This window comes from Sardina pilchardus, chromosome 1 (genome assembly GCF_963854185.1).
Source record: "Sardina pilchardus chromosome 1, fSarPil1.1, whole genome shotgun sequence".
In the NCBI taxonomy this organism is placed as follows: Eukaryota; Metazoa; Chordata; class Actinopteri; order Clupeiformes; family Clupeidae; genus Sardina; species Sardina pilchardus.
In genome coordinates this window covers 50,010,974-50,032,262 of record NC_084994.1, presented here as the reverse complement: position 1 = coordinate 50,032,262, position 21,289 = coordinate 50,010,974, and the positions used below count along the sequence as shown (strand labels likewise).

The following is a 21,289-nucleotide window of genomic DNA, read 5'->3' as shown; positions in this document are numbered from 1 at the left end:
ATTCACAAATTTGCAAACATCTGTCTGGATCCTTTAACTGAAACAGACCAGTGAAGTCAGAGATCTGCCACAGTGCCACACATTCCTTTCTTCTGACCAACAGCCATAACTCGCATAACAGGAATAGCAGCCTCTTGTGGGCTTAGAGGCATTGCAATGTCCATTTCAGCTCTGGCTGATTACCAGAAGTACTATACCCTCAAACCCATCACATGTGATTCAGAATGAAATGTGAAAATGTGCTTAAAAGCTGTCACTTTATTAATTGTCAACATATATGATAAATATTGCAAGAATATATTGATAAATAATATTACATAGAATATCTTTAATATATAATATCTGAAATATAATATCTGAAATACTAGACACTTAAAACATTTCAGGTAAATACCAGTTTAGAACAAAGAGCCCTCAGTACATTGAGTTTGTCATTTGTATCCCACTCATTTCAAAGCAATGCCCCAAACAAAAACAACAAAACAATAACTTACTCAAAATCCCATTCAATATGTTTATATTTCTGTTTCAGTTTGTTGCCTCACTTTAAAGTACAACGTTGAAGACATCTTAGAAACACCTCTACCTAGCATGCACATGGCAAAAATAAGAACAAATTGCACATGCGTGTGTTCAACAGTGTCGGCTAACAGTAACAGAACATTATCGCGGCATGCAGCGCCATGTTGTCACATCAGACGAAACAAATCTCAGTGATGCGCGTATGCTAACACTTTAGTAGTATTGCGGATCAATTAGCCACCCCCCACGCTGAGAGGACCAACAGCTGTGGGGTGCTGAAGGATTGCTGTGGCGCTCAAGGCAGTGCCCTCTTCAACTAGTGCCTCAGATCTAATGTTGCCTTTGTACTTCCAAAACCCGGCCACTGAACTCAACTACCTAAACACTAGAGTTTGTCAAATATACAAATAAACATACTATGATGGTTCTGTAAGACAAGAAAAAAAGAGAGGTGCGTTTATGGAGCACCGCCATCAGTATTTTGCAGACACGGTAACAAGTTACAGAGACTCAGCACTCATGCATCACCCTAGAGTTTCTGGCAGAAGCCCAGAACCTTCCGTTTATAGAGAACACACAGCGGAGCCAGGAGAGCGTGCGAGCACAGGAACCCAGCGGCAGAACCAGTGGTTAGGACACGGCATTGGAGCACAGAAACCCAGCGGCAGAACCACGGGTCAGGACACGGCATTGGAGCACAGACGGAATGATGAGGAGGATCAGGAGAGTGCCAGCGTTCTATCTGACCCACATCTAAATAGTGTAAGGGATGCCCGCGGAGATGCCACTACTACACCTGCACTCTGCGTCTCTTAACCCCCGCTGCCCACGATGCTGACGGCGTGGGCGTCACGCCTGGGGTCCAGACCCAGCTTGTGGAGGTCCAGGCCCATGCTGGCCAGCACCTGGAGCAGCGTCATCTCCTGCTGCGTGGCCGGGTCCACGAGAGCGGGGCAGGTGGGGTTGCACTGGGGCCAGTGGCAGTTATCGATCAGGTGGAAGGGGCAGCCCTTGAGCGCCGTCTTGCTGTTTTTGTTGGCCTCCTGCAGACTCTTGTCCCAGCACTGGATTGCTCGTGAGAGAGAAGTGCCCTTCACCTGGAAATCCAACCAGTTACTGAAAGAAAGAAAACGAGGAAAAAGTTATCGAATGACAAACCACGTAAAACAGCCATGCTGAACCGATCCAGTTTACATCTGGGCTTTGATGTGGTCGCCGCTTAACCCCTCGAGTCCTGACTGCTTGGAGTTGAATTACAAAACACCACAAACAAACCTCTCCGATGTACTCCTGACGCCCCAAAAAGCCCACCTCGTGCGTGACCTCACCCTCATGGTTCACCGCGCTCACGGGAGCGCACCTCAGGCCATGGGAAAAGCCCGACCCCCGGGCGCCTCTGCCCCACTTGCCGTGCACAGCGCCGGGCATGGGGCGGGGAGGGCGGTGACTGATAGCTTTGTGAAAGTGTGAAGTGGCATTTGGTGACATCCAGAATGCGCCGTGATGGACGAGTGGACCAAACGGGGAGCATGAGCTCATCCAGGAGGGATGGCACTACAGGGGCGGCGGGCGCAGATGAGGGGCGGAGTGGGAGAGCACACAGGGCCACTGATCTCGTACACAAGTTGTGTGAGTGGCACAGAAGTTCAGGTATCTGTGGTACACAAGTTAGTATGTGTGTGTGGTACACAAGTTAAGGTATCTGTGGTACACAAGTTAGTATGTGTGTGGTACACCAGTTAGCATATGTGTGGCACACCAGTTCAGTTGTCTGTGGTGCACAACTTGACATGTGTGTGGTACAGCAGTTCCGGTGTCTGTGGTACACAAGTTCAGGTGTCTGCTACACAAGTTCAGGTGTCTGCTACACAAGTTCAGGTGTCCTTACCTTTTGGTGATCAGTGTGTGGGACAGGCAAGACGGAGCAAACAGGGCCCTAAAGGGAGCACACTACGTCAGCTAAACACTGAGGAGGGGTGACGATAACACACGATTATATGGTGACAAGGAAACGTAGAAACAAAATCATTTCTCCCGAGTGTCAGGCTACTTACGTGACATCCTTGAATGAGGTCTTCAGCTCCCTGCCGAGATTCTGCATGTAGGTCCACTGCTGGTCCGAGAGGGTCTGACCCCCCATGTAGATGTTCTCCACACGCAACTGCTCCTCATCAAACAGCCACTGCACCACAAACAGCGGCGCTGCGGGGCACAGGACAGGTCCTTATTATTTCACCCGCTCAGCTCCTCAGCGCGCGGCCATAATAGCAGAGGTCATTTTAAGAAAGCCGTGACTATTGTGGTGAATGAATGTGATTTATTGGGACTCACGGGTCAAGGAGGAGTAGACTTTGTGTCCAAAAAAGCACTGCCATTCCTCGCCTCGTTTGTGCTGCTGCCGACACTTCTCCGGGATACTTCCACTCCATAACCTAAACGGCACAGAGGAAAAGGCCACCTGCTCAGAATAGCTTCAAAACAAGCGCGTGTTTAACCAACTCCAGGTCAGATCTCGGTGCTTTTTTACCGCAGTCCCTTCTTGATGGCATCCACTGGCGAGCAGGAGATCCCATCTGAGCACTCCAGAACCTTCTGCTGCCGGCCCTCCAGAAACCACCCAGAGTCGACCAGCCCGCGCACCTGAGCTTCGCTCCCGAGCTGCTCCAGCTGATTTGACACCTTCTCGATGTTCAACAGCACACCTGTTCCCCCCGCACTACTCACCAAAGGTGCATAGGTGGAGTTAGTCCAGCTTTACATATACAGCGTGCTCACCAATAGAAGTTTATGCCAGAGAGAATCATTTATTAGCAGTAGTCTTTATTACTAGTATTACGTAGATTGGTTTTAAAACAATGAAAAAGTAACAGAGAGCAGTTTAAATACTTCATAGCGTTGGGTGCTTATTACGTTAACCTAGAGGCATGTCCCCCTCCATGCTATTGGTCCACTCCTATAGACATTTCGTCACTGTCTATGTGGAAGCGTCTTCCAGTAAACATATTATGGAAGACGACAGGATGTGCTGAGAATAGTCTGTGCCACTGTTATGCGTAGGGCTTCAAACAAGGACAACGCAGGGGGATAAGGTTTCAGCCAACGCTGATTTAGTGGCTGGGAGGCTATTGCTCAGGGCACCTTATTATATATGCTAAATGTGCCCTTACACGCCTCTTCTTTGGGCTATTAGTGTCTGTTATCTATCTATACAGAGCTGTCGGTGCCAGTTAAGTGAGGGGGCAAGAGTTTACCTTGTGCCAGAAAGCATAACAACTTTGGCTTGTTTTATTCCTTTGGTGGTGAGGTCTTTGATCACCTCTCGTATGACGAGGGAGCCCATGAACGTATAATCCACTGAAGGAAGAACACACAAGGAAGCACAAGTTATGCATCTCTGTAAACATGCGGGCAATACCTATAAACGCACTATTATACCGGTATGCATTTATGCACTGGAACCTAAAGCAGTGATAAATAGTTGTTGTGTCCACTTGCCTGTGTCTTTTCCTTTTTCTTTGGGCTTTGTAGTCTTGGTGCCACTCCACACATCACTAGTGCAGTAAGGAATAAACCTAAATATGGCACAGACAAACACACACACACACACACACTTTAATTTCATGGCGATACTTCCCAATCCAGTTTAGTCTTACTTAATCAAGTCAGTTCAAATTGAGGCAGGAGCAACATACTCACACAATGTTGGCATTATACCAGTGAGGGTTTTCTTCACTTTGCGGGGACAGAATTCCAGTCCCTGTTAAATGACAGAACACATCCGCTCTATATTGGGCATTCTGAGGCATCTGTCAGTGCGCTTGGTTTTGGTCGGCACATGCCTTACCTTTGCGTGTCTGTGGCCAGTCGGTGGAGCTCATCAGTCGAGGGGTATTTTTATACCTGGAATCACAGGTGTCTTTGTTGTAACAGCACCAACCACCTAAAAATAAGACACTAATATTAGCCTTATATTCTCACCTGCTGGGGGGAGCACAGGCTCTCTGTGAATGAGCTGCGCTAATCTAGGGAATCCACTTGCTGCTACACCTGCTGCATTCACCTGGCTAACAAGTCTGCCTGGGCCTGCATATGGCCCAACTAGGTTTCTTTATGTAGAAACACACACACACACACACACACACACACACACACACACACACACACACACACACACACACACACACACACACACACACACACACACACACACACACACACACACACACACACACACACACACACACACACACACACACACACACACACACACACACACACTGATGCTGGACAATCTGTATGCTCAATGGTTTCATAACCACTCTGAGCAGGATGCCCAAAATCTGGTTGTCTTCTGCAATAAGGCAGGTACTGAATCATTAGGTACTGGTTCATGGCACTGAAGTAATTAGTGGAAGCATAAACAAATTAGAATGGCCAGTGAAGAAGACGTATTCCACAGTGAATGACTAAAACGGTCACAAACTAAAATGTGTTAATGACAATTTGAGTACAAGTAATAGTGCACGTCCCAGTTAAAGGGAAATGCAACAGCTCATCTCACTTTGCATTGCTCATAATTTTAGGAGTAATATATTGTATCTACAGAGTACAGTGTATAGCAAATCAGACAGAGTTCTCCCTGAACTATTCATTATGATTGTTTGTTGTTATTCAAATTGAGTGACCACATGCTTTCCTTGTAACTAGGTTGAGGAACACCACTACACTATATATATGAAGAGGCTGAATGCAAGTGATGTTTATATGAGGCTGTTTCTAGAAAACAGCAAGAAAGAATGTAAATCCTACGGAGATGACCACCAGTCAAAATAACACTGAGTGCAGCATTTAAGCATGTTGACTTCCACAGATAAAATTAACTGGTCAAGTTTTAAATACTCGCCCTCCAAAAATATCAGCCATCTCTTGCTTCCTTTGAACTCCTTTAGGTAAAACCTGTGGACGACAAATAAATATAGATTGAGTTATGAATGGATGACATAGCTCTGACACGTCCATATGTGGGCATTTACAAACGTGTCACAGACACCCATTAACATGTCACGACTTCATGTTTGTTACGCGTGACATATCAGAAATATATAGGTTGAAATTCTAAACGAAAATGAAAGCTAAAGACAAATGACAATCAATGTCTTCAATATTTTAGAAGTATGAGAGTTTGTTTAGCCTGTTTGTCTCCTCTTGCAAATAACTAAAGCAATGGGCCAGGCAACTTTTCTAAAAGAGCAAAAATGATAATATGTTTAAATCTTTACATGTTTACAACGGAGGTCTGTAAAAAGAGCAAACATGTGGACAGCTAAATTCTGTTTACAACAGAAGTCTGCTAGTGAGCACAATTTAAAACAAACGTCTACTCTTTTCATATTTGAAATATATTCAGTATTTCAGAATGAATAAATATGATGAATACAACATGAAAGTGCTGAACATGATGAAAGAGAAGACATGAAAAGGCCAGAATGAAATGACGGCAGGTCTGCCCTGTCCAGCCTCACCCTGCTGCCGTGCCGTCGTTGCAGGTGACCTGCGTGTTCTTGAGGGAGTGCAGCTTCATCTCGTCGGCTGACTTGCTGTTGGAGGTGGTCTGGTGCGAGCTCCCGCGCCCCCCCGTGCCAGAGTCTCGACCCCCGTCAGCAGCATCATCATCGTGCGCTCCGTCTCCAGCCTGACTTCCAGCTTTTTTGGACGACTTTCCACTTGGCTTGGCGTTGTTTTTGTTCTGGCAGGAGATCCCTCCCAGCAGAAGTAGAAAAACGACATGATACAGTATCTTCATAGCAAATTCAGTTGGACCTCCCTGAAAACCACAGAAACATCCTCTTTTTTCTCAGACTGTTTTGCAAACAACGGCCACTGGGCCAAAAAGTGTGTAACTGAGATGATGCTGAGTAGAACTGATACCATTAACAGTAAACCAACATCTAGTAGCCTATAACAACTTATCATTAATAAGAACATTAAATAAACTGATTCACTGTACTTAATCAAACAAAGTTATCAAAGCTTCCTCCCAAATAATTATTAAATTAAATGACAATAGAACTGGAGTAGAAATCAAAGGATGTGTCTTGTTGAAAAGCTTTCAAACACTTGGATAACAGTTGACATCAATAAATGAATTCATTAACAAAGAAGGTAAAAGAAAGAATTGCCAGCACACAAACCTTTGTGATGCAGATGGGACTGATGCAGCCCTAGGAGACGATCTAGGAGACGTCTGCTGAGACCTGTGTGGACGGTGGGCAGTGAGGCGGGTGGTGAGGACCTTTGGTTGAGGCGGAGGTGCGGAGCAGTCTTTATAGTGGCACCATATGGATCCCGTTTCCCAGCATCGCCTTTGAGCTGGAGCCAGGTCTGGGCTGAGACTGATGACACACTGGGGCTGGACGCCGGATGCCGGAGAAAAAAGATAACACACGTTTGTCCAGCCATATTTCAACAGCTCCCCCTCCCCACCTGACCCAGGCCGGCAAGGAGCCCTCCCTCCTCTAGGCCTGGCTGGGCTTTGATTTAAACACCTACATGGCTGGCATATCCACATAGCTCTTTAGCAGCATGGTATGTTGCTTTGGGTCAGTGGAGCACACACCTCCTGCACACCCTAACAATAAGCACCTCTTGCTCAGGCCAGTGCCCTGTTTGCTCATGAGCAGTGAGATACTTCATGTATCAACTATTGTGCTTAATTCATTAGAGTCATAATCACTTCACAGTTCTGATATACTGTTAAATCAAACAGCACTACTGAACAAACGTGCCCACAACTGAATCAACTAATGTGTCACTTAATATCCCATGCTATAATAAATACAAAAGACTATCTTACAGTTTGGCAATAGATTAAAATCAAGTAAAGAATAGGGTAAAGCCCTGTACACACTGATGTTCAACTGATATAGAGGTAAGGTTAGAAAATCTCAAGTTTCTACATTTCAAAATACATGCATACTTTTGCAGAGCATGCATACTTTTACATGGAGACCAATTGCCACTAAAAATCCAGCATACCTAAATAAATTCACACAAACTGAAGAACCATGTGCTTGTTACCTTCTGGTGTATCCCCCAGGTTGGAGTTGGGGTCCGGGACAGGGACAGGGGTTTGACAGAGTTGAGGAAGAAGCTGGGTGTTTGAAACTGATCTGGGATGGCTTCAGGGTGACGTGCTGATCAGTTGGAGAGATCACGAGTCTGGCCTCTGAAATTCTCATCAATGAAATGTACACCATCCCAACGTGTCAATCAGGCCATTAATGAGTCCCCGCGTGGACTGGGGGAGTGGTGACACGGTGGCAGGCAGCAGGGCAGAGGATTCTGGGAGGAGCAGAGCTGCCATACCTGGACTAACCCCCTCAGGCAGCGCAGCGCAGCATAGCATAGCATAGCGAGCCCCATCTCCACTGGAGCCCAGCGCTCAGCCTGAGGGGGTCACACAGGCATTCTTACCACTCAGATGCCACGGCTCACAGCATGTCCTTTAGTCCCCCCTCGTTTGCTGCCCTTCACATGATGTCGCAGCAGGATTTTGGACACTGCAGCACAGGCTGCTTGTGCACACGCACACATGTGCACATACACACACGCACACACACACCCACACACACACACACAAATTCAGTGCATGTACAGAGACACAAACATAACAAAAAGCACATTTCAATGTGCACAGAGATTTTTGATGGCTAAATACATTGAATGGAGAGTTATTTTTATCTAGCAAAGGAACAACCATTCACAGATGTGGTAACAGCCTGAGCAAACACAAGATATTTTGGGGTTATTGTCTCCTGCAAAAGGTTCTATCTCGTTAAAGTACTCCCAAAATGGAATGCCTAAAAATATGTTTATATCAATATAAAAACACTGTTTTTACAAGGTGACATTGTTTGCTGGATTTGATCTTCTGAGCTTAAAAGGTTCTTCATTCTTTCACTTTCTGAAAGCACGCAAACTCCTGCCCTGTCTTCCGAGAAGTACGTGCAACAATGTGTGAAGCAGACCTTGAGTATAAGAATCTAAAAATTTGCTGTAAATCTATCACTTTTTGTTTCTTCCCCTTTTTTCACTAAACTAGCCAGAACGTCTCGCACAAAAGCATTTCAATGGTATTGCTGATATTTTTCTTTGATATCTGATGTAACTGATGATAATTTGTGTGGAGGCTGGCAGCCTGCGTTGGGCTGTTGGATCAATAGCAAAGGTTGGCTACAAGCTTCTGCTCCCTGTGGCTACCGTCGACAGTCTGAACGTGAAGCACCCATGTGGGTACATAGTGTGTAAAACCATTAGAACTGAAGATAAAGATGTGATCAAAACAATTAGATAACTAATCAATTGTATCAACTGCTAAAACTAGAAAGAAGAGCTCTCTGCCCAACAAACCTGTTTTTTTATGTAAAGTCAACTAGAAAGAAGAGCTCTGTGCTCAACAAACCTGTTTACATTTATTTTATTATTTAAGTCATGAGTTTAAAAAAATATAATTTGAAGGTCAAGCAAACAGCTCTGAATGCCCTGGCCGGCCCATCACTTTGTCTGTGAGGTCTGGAGTGTCATCACCACCCCAAAGTTGAGGGCAGGCAGGAACATTCATTGGCTGACAGGCATCAAAGTACGCCGTGCCTCAGAGTATTGTAATGCGTCAGATTTTCAATGCACCGCGGGGTAAAAAGGTCACAACCCCGCGGCGGGTGACAACCTCCGAATCTAACGGCTGAGCCAGAAACAGCTGATGTATGCAGGCCAGGCCAGGCTGTTTTTCTCTGAGACAGCTCCAGGTAAGGCCAAACATGCTGCCTGTGCTCATCTCAGAACAAACTCAACGATCAGCTTTTGAAGGACGCAGATGAACTGCATGTAATTTGAAAATCTGCCATTGCATCACCTAAACTCTCAGCTGTCACTGAGGCTCAGGACCGTTTGTCATATGAAGACTACATGACTAATGGTACATGGAGACTGGCATGTTTATGACCTGCCTGAAGGCTGCGATCATGAGAGAGTGATAGTGTTCATAGAAACAAGGAGTGGGGGAGAACAGCCCTCAATCAACAGAGCTGACAAAGAGGCTTTGGGGGATTGGTGCAAAGTGTGAGACTCCCACCGAAGGGGACTAGCAGGTGGATTGGGCACTTCAGGCCACAGCTTACCCAAAGCCAGGCACAAAAGGCCTGCACCGCAACCTTATGCAAACCAGCAGCCAGTTTTGGCGAGCCAGCCAGGAGCTCCTGCTACATTGGTGGGATGCACAATTCAAAGGAAAAGAATGGGGTGACCAGATATCACCAAAAGGGATGCCAGAAAACTGGAATCTGGGGTGAAACAGATGCTCCAATGTCTAGCTTTTTTTACTTCAAAAGTTGGCCATGCAAAATCCAAAAATAAAACAATAAAGAAAGGGTCTATCCTCTGCCTGCTTTCCTAAACCATGAGCGAATAAAAAAATCCTGGATGGTTAGGAAAATGAACACTTAGAAATACCCTGCTCTGAGTTGTCCTCATGGGAGCGTGTGGCTGATGGACAGTTGCCTAATTGGGCCATGGGGGGCCTCAGTAAATGGTTCAGTGAATAACTCCGAGAGCCCCCGGCGGCTCATGACAGAGTGAAGCTGTAACGTGGCCTTATAGTCATGCTGGTGTGGCCACCCTACCTGTCACGGCCTGTGATTGATGCCCACGGGGTCACGCCACTTGCGGGGCTCTCGCATAAGCCCCTCCAGCTGATCGAAAACACAGCCATCCACACAGGAGCTGCCCACACAACTGCCGGCTCCGCAGGTGTCCTGACCAATGAGGACATGCACACATGCACACACTGAGATGAACATACGGGACTAATACAAGCCTACATATTCACATTTATATCATGATGTGGGTCAACCATTATCTACAACTTAAGTAAATTGTAAAAAATCAATGAATGAATGAAAGGAATTTTAACGTTACAGAGAAAAACAAGACAACCCGTCTCATGGAAAAGACCACCAGAGTAAAGCCACAAGTAAGAAATCAAGAAAGTGTTTTTTTTTTTTTTTTTTTTACTTACAAAGCACTCACCATATTATAGAACCCTGGACTAGGAGAACTGGGAAATGTTTGTTCTGATGATGGCAAAAAAAAAATGCGTTTTTGCAAGGCAATGCCCTCCTGACTCAGCAGCACTGCTTCTGGCACCTGCGTAAAGAGTGTGCCCTTTACCTGGAGGCTGCGGGGGGAAGTTTACCTGGAAGCAGGGGGGAAATACGACTAGTGTCACATTGTCATCTTGCTCCTGAGCCAAGAGCTTGTTGCCACGGATGAAGAGATTCTTGAGATCCCATCTAGGGTGATCTAATGCAAAGCAGCCAATACCCGACATGACTGAAGCAGACATTCTTGGACTTGTTGCACTGAAATTGGCACATCATAACCATAGCCATTGCTGGAAAACAGTCACTGAACAAATGAGTGGCTAACAAATAAAGTCAGGCTGGTATTACAGAAACCCAACACTCAAAGAGAGAAAGAGTGTATTCAGACAGTGAGCTGCAGACAAGAAGGGGGAAATGAAGAAAGCCACTGACACAGAACTGACACCATAAACTCAGACTTAGACCTAAAAAATTAATTATTAAAATGAAGCTACCGAAATGTGCGGCAATATCTTTAGGTTAAGCAGTTGGACATAGTTCCTTGAATGCTGGTTGTTATTGGACAAAGAAAAAAACATTTCTCCAGAGTTGTAAGAACTTTAAATGTGTTTATAGGTAACTAATACGCAACTAATTTGGCGTAACTCTGAGATGTTTGGTAAATGTAACATTTCTAAAATAAATACCTTATGTAATATCTGAACATCTCAGAGCCATGTAGTCCTCTATCTCCTTGCACTAGGCTGACCTTGACTGTGTTTGCTGGTGAAAAGTTGTTGGAAGTCAGTCTTGCCCATGTGAGGAGAGCAGTAAATCACTGTTGCCCATAAAGGTGAGGTCAGCCATTCGCATCATGTGCCGGGTGTCTCTCAGCTCCCAGAGCCACGTGGGGATGGCCACAGCTTAAGCTCCAGCTATGTTACCAATGTCTGCAAACCTCAGTGAACATATGTTTAACAGCCTTTAAAGCGCACACAAAGTAAGAGCTTGGAAAAACAACAGAACTGTACAGAGGCCAAAGTAATATTCCTGATATTATATCTGGTTTTAGGTCATAACTGCTGCTTCATTCATACTTACAGAATTGTTGGTGACTGTCATTATGGAATACAAAAAAATATATGCATGTGTGTATGCATATGTTTTTAAATCTTGGAAAGATTTGTGTAACTCAAAATTGGATTATTATTATATCGCATTATTCTAAAAACGGCAACAGAGGACTCATGATTCAATTTAATATCTCCTTCTCACAATATCTTCATAATATTCTGTCAAAAGTCTCATAAACATTTCACTCGAGAAGCACGTTCGTCAGCTAAGCACAGGACACAGAAAAAATGTATCTCAACTCAACTTTCATATCCTGAAAAGAAGGACTGAAAGTTGTCACAACTGCTGCCAAGAAACAATTTGATCTGCATCCGAAAGGTTTTATGACTTGTGTAGATTTATATGGTCAGCACTCTTGAAATTTATAGCCATGAGTTTCACAAAACCTGGACGATCCCTTTCGCTAGTTCACTGGGTTTTTCAAAATCATGTTGCAAATTTCTCGGTCAATAAATTAGCAGATTCCTGCTCGAGGCAATTCAAGGCAAAAAAGCCAAGTATTTCTTTGCAAATAACTTGTCAAATAAAGCATAAATAACATAACAAAATAAATACAGCATTCAACAGTGTGTTTAATTGTTTTGTCACACCATCAGCCTACACAAACAGGATAAGACCCGTCAATTACACAGCCAAGTTCGACACCAGTTTTATGGTGTGCTGGTATTAACACCTACATAGCAACAGAGTCATCACTCATGTTTTCATCTTAATGGTAATTTTGTCACCCAACACTGTGCCAAAAATGCATATGCTACACTGGTTGCTTTTTTTAAAGGCTTGCATCATGCTATGAAGCTGTCAACACTATTAATCTGGAACAGCAATCTCAGTTGGTCAATTTATAGTTGTGCACAGTCTCTCTGCTGTTTCAATGGCTTCATATAGAAGACCACAGTTACAGCATGACATTTCTTTTTTTCCCATCAGAGAGTAAAGAAAATAAAAATGCTGTCCTAATCTGTAGCATATGCCTGTTTCTACTGAGACTATAGCCTGAACATATTCAGGAAAGAACTGAAGTCGCAACACTATCTGAAATGGACAGGAAAACATTAAGCTATTGTTGGGTTAAGCTGTTGTCAGTTAACACAGCGACTGCATTCTATTTGCAACTCCTTGAGGCAGACGAAAGACTTTGAGCCAAGGGCAACTGCACATACTCACAAATTAACAGCTTGTAAGCAGGAATCAGTCGATCACATAAACACATCTAAGTTTGGCCATACCCCGACTCCAGTGGCTTGCATTACACTGATTTAATCATTAAGCTCCTCTAAACGTTAAAGCTTAGAGAATGGCTCTTTCTCCATAATTTATAGACTGTTTTGCAACAGTAGTGATAGGGGCAGCAGTGATTTATGAGGACAATGAGTCACTGTTTATTAATATGGAGTGATGCCCACGAGTTTGCTGGCCTCACAACATCTTCATAACATTCAACATACATACATACATAATTCAGTCATATCATTACACCTCATATATAACTGGTGCATAAGTAAAAGTGATTTAAATGTCACATAAACCAATGTGTCAGTTCTCCACATCAGAAGGGGTGTCAAATTATGACTGGTCATACTAGACACTTTAAATCATCTTTTAGGTGAAAGTCCTGGGCTATGACTTTTTTTCTAAAAGTATGCATAGTCACTGGAGTGCTCCTTAGAGGGGACTCTTCATTCATTTTAGGAGTTTTGACCATCTAAGGGGTGACAGAACTATTTCAGGCAACTGGAGCACTCAAACACATACGCACAATCACACACACACACACACACACACACACACACACACACACACACACACACACAGACTTACTGCTTGCAAACTTTTAGGGTCTGGTCTGACATGTAACCCTTGGAGTTAAAAAAACACGGTGTGACTTCATCCTGAGAAAAATAGCGCACGCTTGTAAGCCAGTTGCCCTGCCTCCAGGGACACGAGGGGCTTACAGCTCAATCCATCAGCTGCGGCCGGTCTGGGCGTTTGGGCAGCGGCCCCTTTCATCTCGACATCCATTCACCTCCCCAGGGCTCCATTACCCAACATGCGCCGTCACGGCAACCCACAGAGGCATCCTCACGTTGGTACTCTGGACAGAGAATTCGAGTTTACATTTACAAGATGAACTGCCGGGAGAACTGTTGTTTAAGAACCGAAACCAATAACATCATTAATGTAGATTCAGAGAACACATGTTTTTCTATTTGTTACTTTTTGTTGAAAAGTCATTCTGCATCAAATCAGAATCCAGAAGAGTGGTTGCAGCACCATCTCTGCTTTTGCTCGAAACTTGTCTGTATAATGTTTGGGTCTCAAAATCAAGGCCTGTAAAATATCGTTGCTCTTTTCACTAGTTTTTGTCCCTATACATTAAAAGACATCAGCATGACTGAAGCATTCAATGGTACAGTTTGCCCCATTGATTTTCTATTAGGCCTTTTTGAAATATATATTTTTGGGCCAATCTATATGGGAATATTTACATTTATTTCATAATCCAGACCCGAAGCATTCTACTTCTTTTAACCCATCTACAAGGCTAACAAGACCTCCACACTTCTGACATTTCCTCTTGTTATCCGGGCAACGCCAATTTGAATTTAAAACTTGATCCGTTTATAGACAAATGCAAATCTTATGTTGTTGACAGAAGAACTCTGCATACTGCAGATGTGTACTCATGTGAGTCATTTCAGCTTCAACTTCTATCCCCATGCACAATTTTGGTTAAAAGGCTTTGGCTCTGTATTTATTTTTGTCAGAATGTAGAAGGACATGTCATATTGATGGGTATGAATGTTTGTTTAATTTTGGCCGATAAACATAAGCAACACACAGACACAGCGGCTGATTTTGGCTTGGCACAGAAGGCAGGTGTAGGTGTAACTGTGCATTCAGACCGAAACCGTCAAAAGCGTCAAAGTCGCTGGTGAAGCTCATAGCTCGACGCTCAACCCAGTTCGGCGCCGAAAGTGTCAAAGCCATGACGTGAAACGGACATTCGGACAAACCACAAGCAGCAATCCTGCGAGTTTGACATTCTGATTAGTTGATGCCGAACCGTGTCATAGCTCATTACCATAAAGTTAAATGAGGCTCAACTTTTTTTTGACGCCCGTGAAGCTCATGAAGCCACGCTCACACCCAGAACGCTTTTGACGCCGGTAATGCCGACTCTCCATAAAAAATGAATGATTTCCGGCGCTCTTGACGCTTTTGACGGTCTTGCCCTGCTGTCCATTATCCTTTACTTAATTGAAAATTGTGACTATACCCTTGGCTGAGCATTGATTCCTGCCCCAAAATAGCCAAGTCCATTCAGGCTCTTGATTCAGGTTCTCTTTGCTCGTAATGCTGAACTGCGTTGTTCAATCATTTTCTATCACCAATTTCATTCTCAAACTAGGACATTATTCTTATATTACATTGACTGAAATGATTGATCTCTGCTAAATTATTGAAGCCAAGCAGCAAAGAACTTTCTAGCTAAAGCTGGTGTGTTGTGAGCGTTCTGGCGCATAATGGCAGCTACAGTATGCATCACCCAGGCGAGTGCTGCACATTAGTGGTGGTTCGTGAGGTCCCCCCTTTACTTGGGCGCAAGTTGTTGTTGGAAAAAAAGATACCTGAAATACATAAAGAATCAGTACTTACCAGTGAAATGCAAAGGTCCTAGACGCGCTCTGAAAGATATATTGCTGCTTTACAACCCAACTGTATTGCAGTCTTCACAAGTTGGTATCCAGGTAACTGAAAAAAGAAATGAACAAATGGTCACAAGCACCTTCTTGTTAGAACAAGACTAATGAATGCTGTATTGGAATGAATGGAAGATAAGATTTATGCCATGTAAATGCAAAGGTTTTCAACACACCGTAACAGGCTTACAACGTTAAACACTAAATACAAATACAACTAGAAAAGCACTCCGAGAGCTCAGCTAACAAACAGACAGACAAACAAACAGACAGACAGACAAACAAACAAACGCCGGTCCCCGATGAAAACATATACCTCCTTGGCGGAGGTAAAAGAAAAGCACTCCGAGAGCGCAGCTACCTCCGCCTGCATTGTTCTTCCTAGGTTGTCATAGCCTAGAAATCTAGACGCACCCTAGCGGCCAAAAATATTTTTGCCTGGCGGGATGGTCTAGGGTCGCACCGTTGAGGACAAGCCTGCGCCAGGGTCGAGTTCAGCCGAGCCAATCAGAACGCTCCATCTGTGTACGGAGTACTTGAGCCCGCCTTAGCTCACCTTCGTCTTCCGATAAGACGCCAGGGGGCTGGACCATGCGTCCTCGTTCGACAAGTTGGGTTTGAGACCGTATCGCACAACCAGGGCTGCCAAGTAATTTCTCACGCAAAATATTTCCCCATTCAGTGCACTATATATTTTTTTCCATGATGATAAACTTTGGTCATTGCCTTGCCCTAGTTCGAGCTCTGATTGACTGACAGCAATAACCAATCCATCAGTCATTTGTGCCTAAATCTCACCAACCATAGAAGGCATCACGCAATATAAACAAATCAGAAGCAACGTAAGGCGGGTCTTGGCGCCTCTAGCTTGTCTTTCAAACACAACAGCGCCGACTCCGACAATTAGATTTTAAACGTTCTACCTAGTTTTTGTTCACTGTTGATATGCTGTTTCTCCTTGATTTTCCAAGTTAACGTTAAGGCTGCTAAGTCTATCATTGTCCTATACCTGTTGCAGAGCTGTGTAACATTTATTTGCCTCTTTCTTGATAAGTTCACACTTAGAGTGTGACAATCCAAAAAAATGTCGCCAAAAACAAAAGATGGATGAGGCTAACAAAGCGCGCTCGTTTGAATCGGCTTTGGAAGAGTTAGACTTGGGCTTTTCTCTGAAGTTTGAGCAGAAAGAAGCACTTAAGTCATTCGTTTTAAAGAAGGATGTATTTGCCGTTTTGCCGACCGGCTACGATTGGTCACAAATGCTGGCCTATTACATGCAGAGGCAGTTTGAAAGACAACTGTTCATCCCACCCACAGGCTTCAACTCTGTGAATGGTCCAACCCCAGACTATACATTTCTGTGTAGTTTGGCTTGCCAGGCTAAGGTTGTCATACATTTGAACCGAAACTATTCAGATCTCCACCATGTGGCCATACCATGCCATTACACCACTAAGCTAAATACATAAATGCCTCTGGAATCCCGACAGAATTACGGATCAGTCCCAAAATGTAATCGTTTCTTCCTTGGGTCATGTCTGACCTTCCCTGAAAATCTCATCGAAATCCATCCATTGCTTTTTGACTTATCTTGCTAACCAACAGACAGACAAACAAACAAATGAAAACATATACCTCCTTGGCGGAGGTAAACAAAGCACCGACCACAGAAATCATTTCCAACACAAGGCAAATCCAACAAAGTGCTAAGGACTTCAATGGAAGATTCAACAAATGTTCCATTAATGATCCGTTGCCCTTCCTGTAGCTGCTAGAATTAGCATTTGTATCACACACTCCTATGGGACAGCTACTGGATCAGCTCCATCCTATTCATCCTAATACTCAACTCTAGTCCCCCTCTCAGCTCCATCCTATTCATCCTAATACTCAACCCTGTTCCCCCTTTTAGCCACTTAGGTCCTCTAATGAGAATCTGTTGTCCCTCCCAGATCACAGATTAGTTTCCTTCGTGGTGCCTCAGTGGAAGAATGACCTACTTTGTGCTCTCCGTTCTAGAGACAGCCTTGGTCAAGGCGCTACTGAAACCCACCTCTTTAAACGGTTGTTAACTTTGTTTACTTACTTCATATTACATTATGACTTATTTTAATGGGAAAGAGGGTTTTAATATTTGTCTGCCATCTACCCTTTCTTCTGTCCCGCATGATGGTAAGACACACACACACACACACACACACACACAATGAAATACAACTTACAGATTCGGCCTCTTGGTCCAGACCAGTGTCATGATGTTCCATTTCTTCATCACGAAACTCCTTAATTATCTAAAAAAAAAGGTTCAATGACGACACACAATTATTTTAGTTTCTGTTTAAATGAATAAATCATTAATATTATATTAACATTAACATTATCAGAAATCATACAGTTACCCATGGGTGGATACAGTACCCAAGGGGTATTTCATACTATAAGCGTGGGTTGGCTAATAAGGGCAACACCTGCCTACCTGTAAAAGCCCTCTGTAGCCCTCGGGGTCCAGCTCCATGAGAGCCCTGATCTGGCTGTTGTAGTGCTCGGAGATGCTCTCCTCCACAGCCACAGTGCAGGCCATGGCCCCAGCCTTTCCCAGCAGCGCACTGGAAGCCCCTGGTGTTGAACAGAGTGAACTGTTCAGCAAATACATACCCCCAAATTATTCATACCCTTGGCAAATATCAATTTAATGTTGATGTTCTCTTGACTGTAAATGACACTGCCACACATAATCGGTTTTAAGTCAATGTGGTAGAAACCTGGAAAACAAAAATGAGTGTTTTCACCTTTTTCTAAATGTTTTTATTTTAATGAAAAATGGCATACCCAAAATTATTCACACCCGTCCTAAATAATCACTGGCAAAGCCTTATTTGCGATCACGGCATCCAAAATGGTTTCTGCAATCTTTTTTTTTTTTTTTTTGCAAATCTCAGGCCATGTCCCTGGGTCAAAAAAATATCCAGCGAAAGCTCAATTCTTTGTCCAGGTGTACGATTGCAAAGCTTAAGCTGAGCTGTGCATATTTGGAAAAGAGTGATCCATGAACAGCATCCATGATTGACAAGTGGTCCTTTTTGAGGATAAACATTTCAACCACCAAAAACACATACCTATACCAATAGCTATAGAAAATGTATTAGTTTTGGGATATTATTTCAGGACATGGGGCCTCGCAAAATGGTTGAAGTAAATGGCATCATGAGAAAGAAATGATTCTGAAAGAAAACTCAGGCATTGAACAGGTAATTGTGGCAGAATCAGACCTTCAAGCAAGGCCAAAGTGGAAAATAAATGGTGACCAAGAAAGAATATCAACATCTTAAAGTGGCCCTGCCAGAATCCAGACTTGAATCTGTCAAAAAGTCTGGAGGGAGGCCAAAGTGATGGCAAAGAACCATTTCTGCCTCAAAACCTGGATTGTTGTTTAAAAGGGAACATTAAGGAGAATTGTGGAGACAGAGCCACAATTCACAAACACAGCCTTCGTAGCTATTACAAGAACCATTTTGAGTGCTGTGATAGCAAATAAGTTACCACTGATTATTCAAAAATGGTATAAACAATTTTGGACATGCCATTTTACATACAAATGTAATGGAAACATGTTAAAATGTCTCTACCATATTGCCTTACAACCTTTTGCATGGCAGTGTCATTTACAGTCAGAACAAGAAAATCAACATTAAATTGATATTTGGCAGGGGGATCGTTTTGGCTGTAGGCTAGTTGAAAATCACATACAAGATTTTGAAATAGACTATCTGCATGTCATAACAATTTATGTTGATTGTAATTTTGGTATTATCCAGTCAATTACCAAGCATAAAGCCAGCAACATTCCAGATGGGGAGAAGTGCTGTTGGCCGCACCCGGTTCTCAGCCAAGATTTCATTAAATTTTTGTAGATGTCTTTTCTCTTGATCCCACATGTGCTGAAAATGTAATCCATTTTTTTTATTATTCATTTTGAATCATGGTGAAAGTATGGCAATTCATAAATCTAGGGAAATAAGAAGTAGGCCTAGGCCTTGTAAATCAAGTGATCAAGTTTGGGGAAGATCAAGGATTTTTAAAGGGGCAAACTCGAATTACAACAGTGATACCTAGGCTACTGAATAAAATCATGGTAGACTATTACATATTAAAACAACACTCAGCAATACCTGAATAAGCGGCCCGGATTGACTCCTTCCTAACACTGCCATCTGTCCAGCATAAATGCGATTTGCACCATATTCACCTGCGTGGTCAACACGCAACATTGCAGCAAGCAACGCTTTCTCCTCGCTGTTCCGAGGAGGTGGAATTACAGCATAGCTTCGGGAATATCGTGGTAAACACTCTGCTTGACACAAAGACACAAAGACCACGAGTCAGTTTACCTCTAATTAAACACAGTGTCAGACGAATGTCCATGTAATAAATTAACGTTACTAATCTGTGTAAACTGACTAGCATTAACTGGCGCTAACTTGCTTGCTTGCTTGTCAATGACATTTACGTTACCTGTTAGTTTTGAACGATTTATTCCTTTGTTAAGCTGGCGGAACAAAATGACAGCTGAGGTGAACCCACGCATTTTAACAAAGTTTAAGACATACATTAAACAGCCTTCAAAAACGACGGGAAATGAATGTTGTAAAAGTCATTGACATTTGGCAGATGTGGACAGGACATGTAGCATACACACATGAGGCGCACTTGGATGACGTCACATATTAGGATACCTTTTTTTTTTTTTTTTTAAGCAAGGAGGCTACGGAGCATCTTAATCCTATTAGCATCAGAGAAAATCCTCCCGAGAAAAAGATTGTTGTTAGAGAAATTCAGAATAGAAAAAAAGTTTGCCATCTTGGTTAAATATTGAGAGAATGTTAAGCCTGTTGTCAAACTATTGTTGTAAATGGATCTGTTTTTACACAGAATAGCCTATCTATTATTTGATAGCCTATATAAAACACCTGTTATGTTTTGAAGATGATTAAAGACCAGACCTAGTAGGCTTACAGCCCTCAAAGAAGCCACTGATTCCTACTGTAGTTATGCCTAAATAGATTACAAAAATATGTACACATTACAAGTAACATAATTCCCGTAATCTTTACCAAAAAGTTATTTAGAATATTAAAAAGTCTATTTTAGACCAAAATGTCAAAAAAGTTACAGTGCATTGTCACTGTTCTATTCCTTCTATTCCTTGGAACAACTGTAGGTGGAGTTATAGGACAAAGCAAGCCTGCATGACCTCCCCAAAAGTCTCTCTCATAATCTGTAACAAGTTATTATTAAGACAAAATGAGAAAACAAATAGAAAAATAAAAGACTAGATACTGACAACTATAAAATGTACGCGCCATTACAAATATATATACAGTATATATTAAAGTTTAGATCCACAAACTCGTAATCCAGGAGTGCTGCTTGGGTGTAGAGAATCAAAAAGTATACCTCCGGTGCTCATCAGTTTGGAGATCCAAAAATGTACAGTATAGTCAGGTAGTGAGTCTGAGGCACTTGAAAAGGGTTTTTTTTTTTTTTTTGATAAAAAGCGTAGTCCGTAGGTCTTCGGACAGCCATTTTTAAACTTGCCCTCAGCCTCAGACTCACTACCTGACTATATATTAAAGTTTGACAGATTTTCCAACAGAAATCGAGGTCTGCTGAGAACTGTTGATCAGGAATTTGGTGGAAAGTTGCACCTACATATTTATGTGTGCCTTATTAGACAAGACAGGAGTACGCTATGTAAAGTAGGTCTGAAGACAAAGACAATGAAAGTATCCAGAT

At 43.1% G+C, this 21,289-nt stretch overlaps 2 protein-coding genes across 2 annotated transcripts; both read right to left on the bottom strand.

The window, feature by feature from the left end:
* Positions 1–248: 248 nt before the first annotated feature.
* notum2 (notum pectinacetylesterase 2) lies at positions 249–7,785 on the bottom strand. The gene is made up of 13 exons (XM_062536309.1): positions 7,600–7,785; positions 6,714–6,931; positions 6,045–6,346; positions 5,426–5,478; positions 4,367–4,462; positions 4,219–4,279; positions 4,018–4,094; positions 3,774–3,876; positions 3,050–3,238; positions 2,854–2,954; positions 2,577–2,724; positions 2,411–2,458; positions 249–1,638 (listed from the first exon to the last, which is right to left on the bottom strand). Exons 3-13 carry the CDS (start codon positions 6,323–6,325, stop codon positions 1,335–1,337), a joined length of 1,461 nt encoding a protein of 486 aa, XP_062392293.1. The 5' UTR covers positions 6,326–6,346; positions 6,714–6,931; positions 7,600–7,785; the 3' UTR covers positions 249–1,334.
* Positions 7,786–13,150: 5,365 nt separating this feature from the next.
* On the bottom strand, positions 13,151–20,178 carry LOC134094756 (5-demethoxyubiquinone hydroxylase, mitochondrial-like). The gene is made up of 7 exons (XM_062548396.1): positions 20,009–20,178; positions 19,666–19,844; positions 19,320–19,434; positions 17,973–18,112; positions 17,719–17,787; positions 15,453–15,548; positions 13,151–13,887 (listed from the first exon to the last, which is right to left on the bottom strand). The coding sequence occupies exons 1-6, from the start codon at positions 20,103–20,105 to the stop codon at positions 15,471–15,473; spliced, it is 678 nt and encodes a 225-aa protein (XP_062404380.1). The 5' UTR covers positions 20,106–20,178; the 3' UTR covers positions 13,151–13,887; positions 15,453–15,470.
* Positions 20,179–21,289: the final 1,111 nt, after the last annotated feature.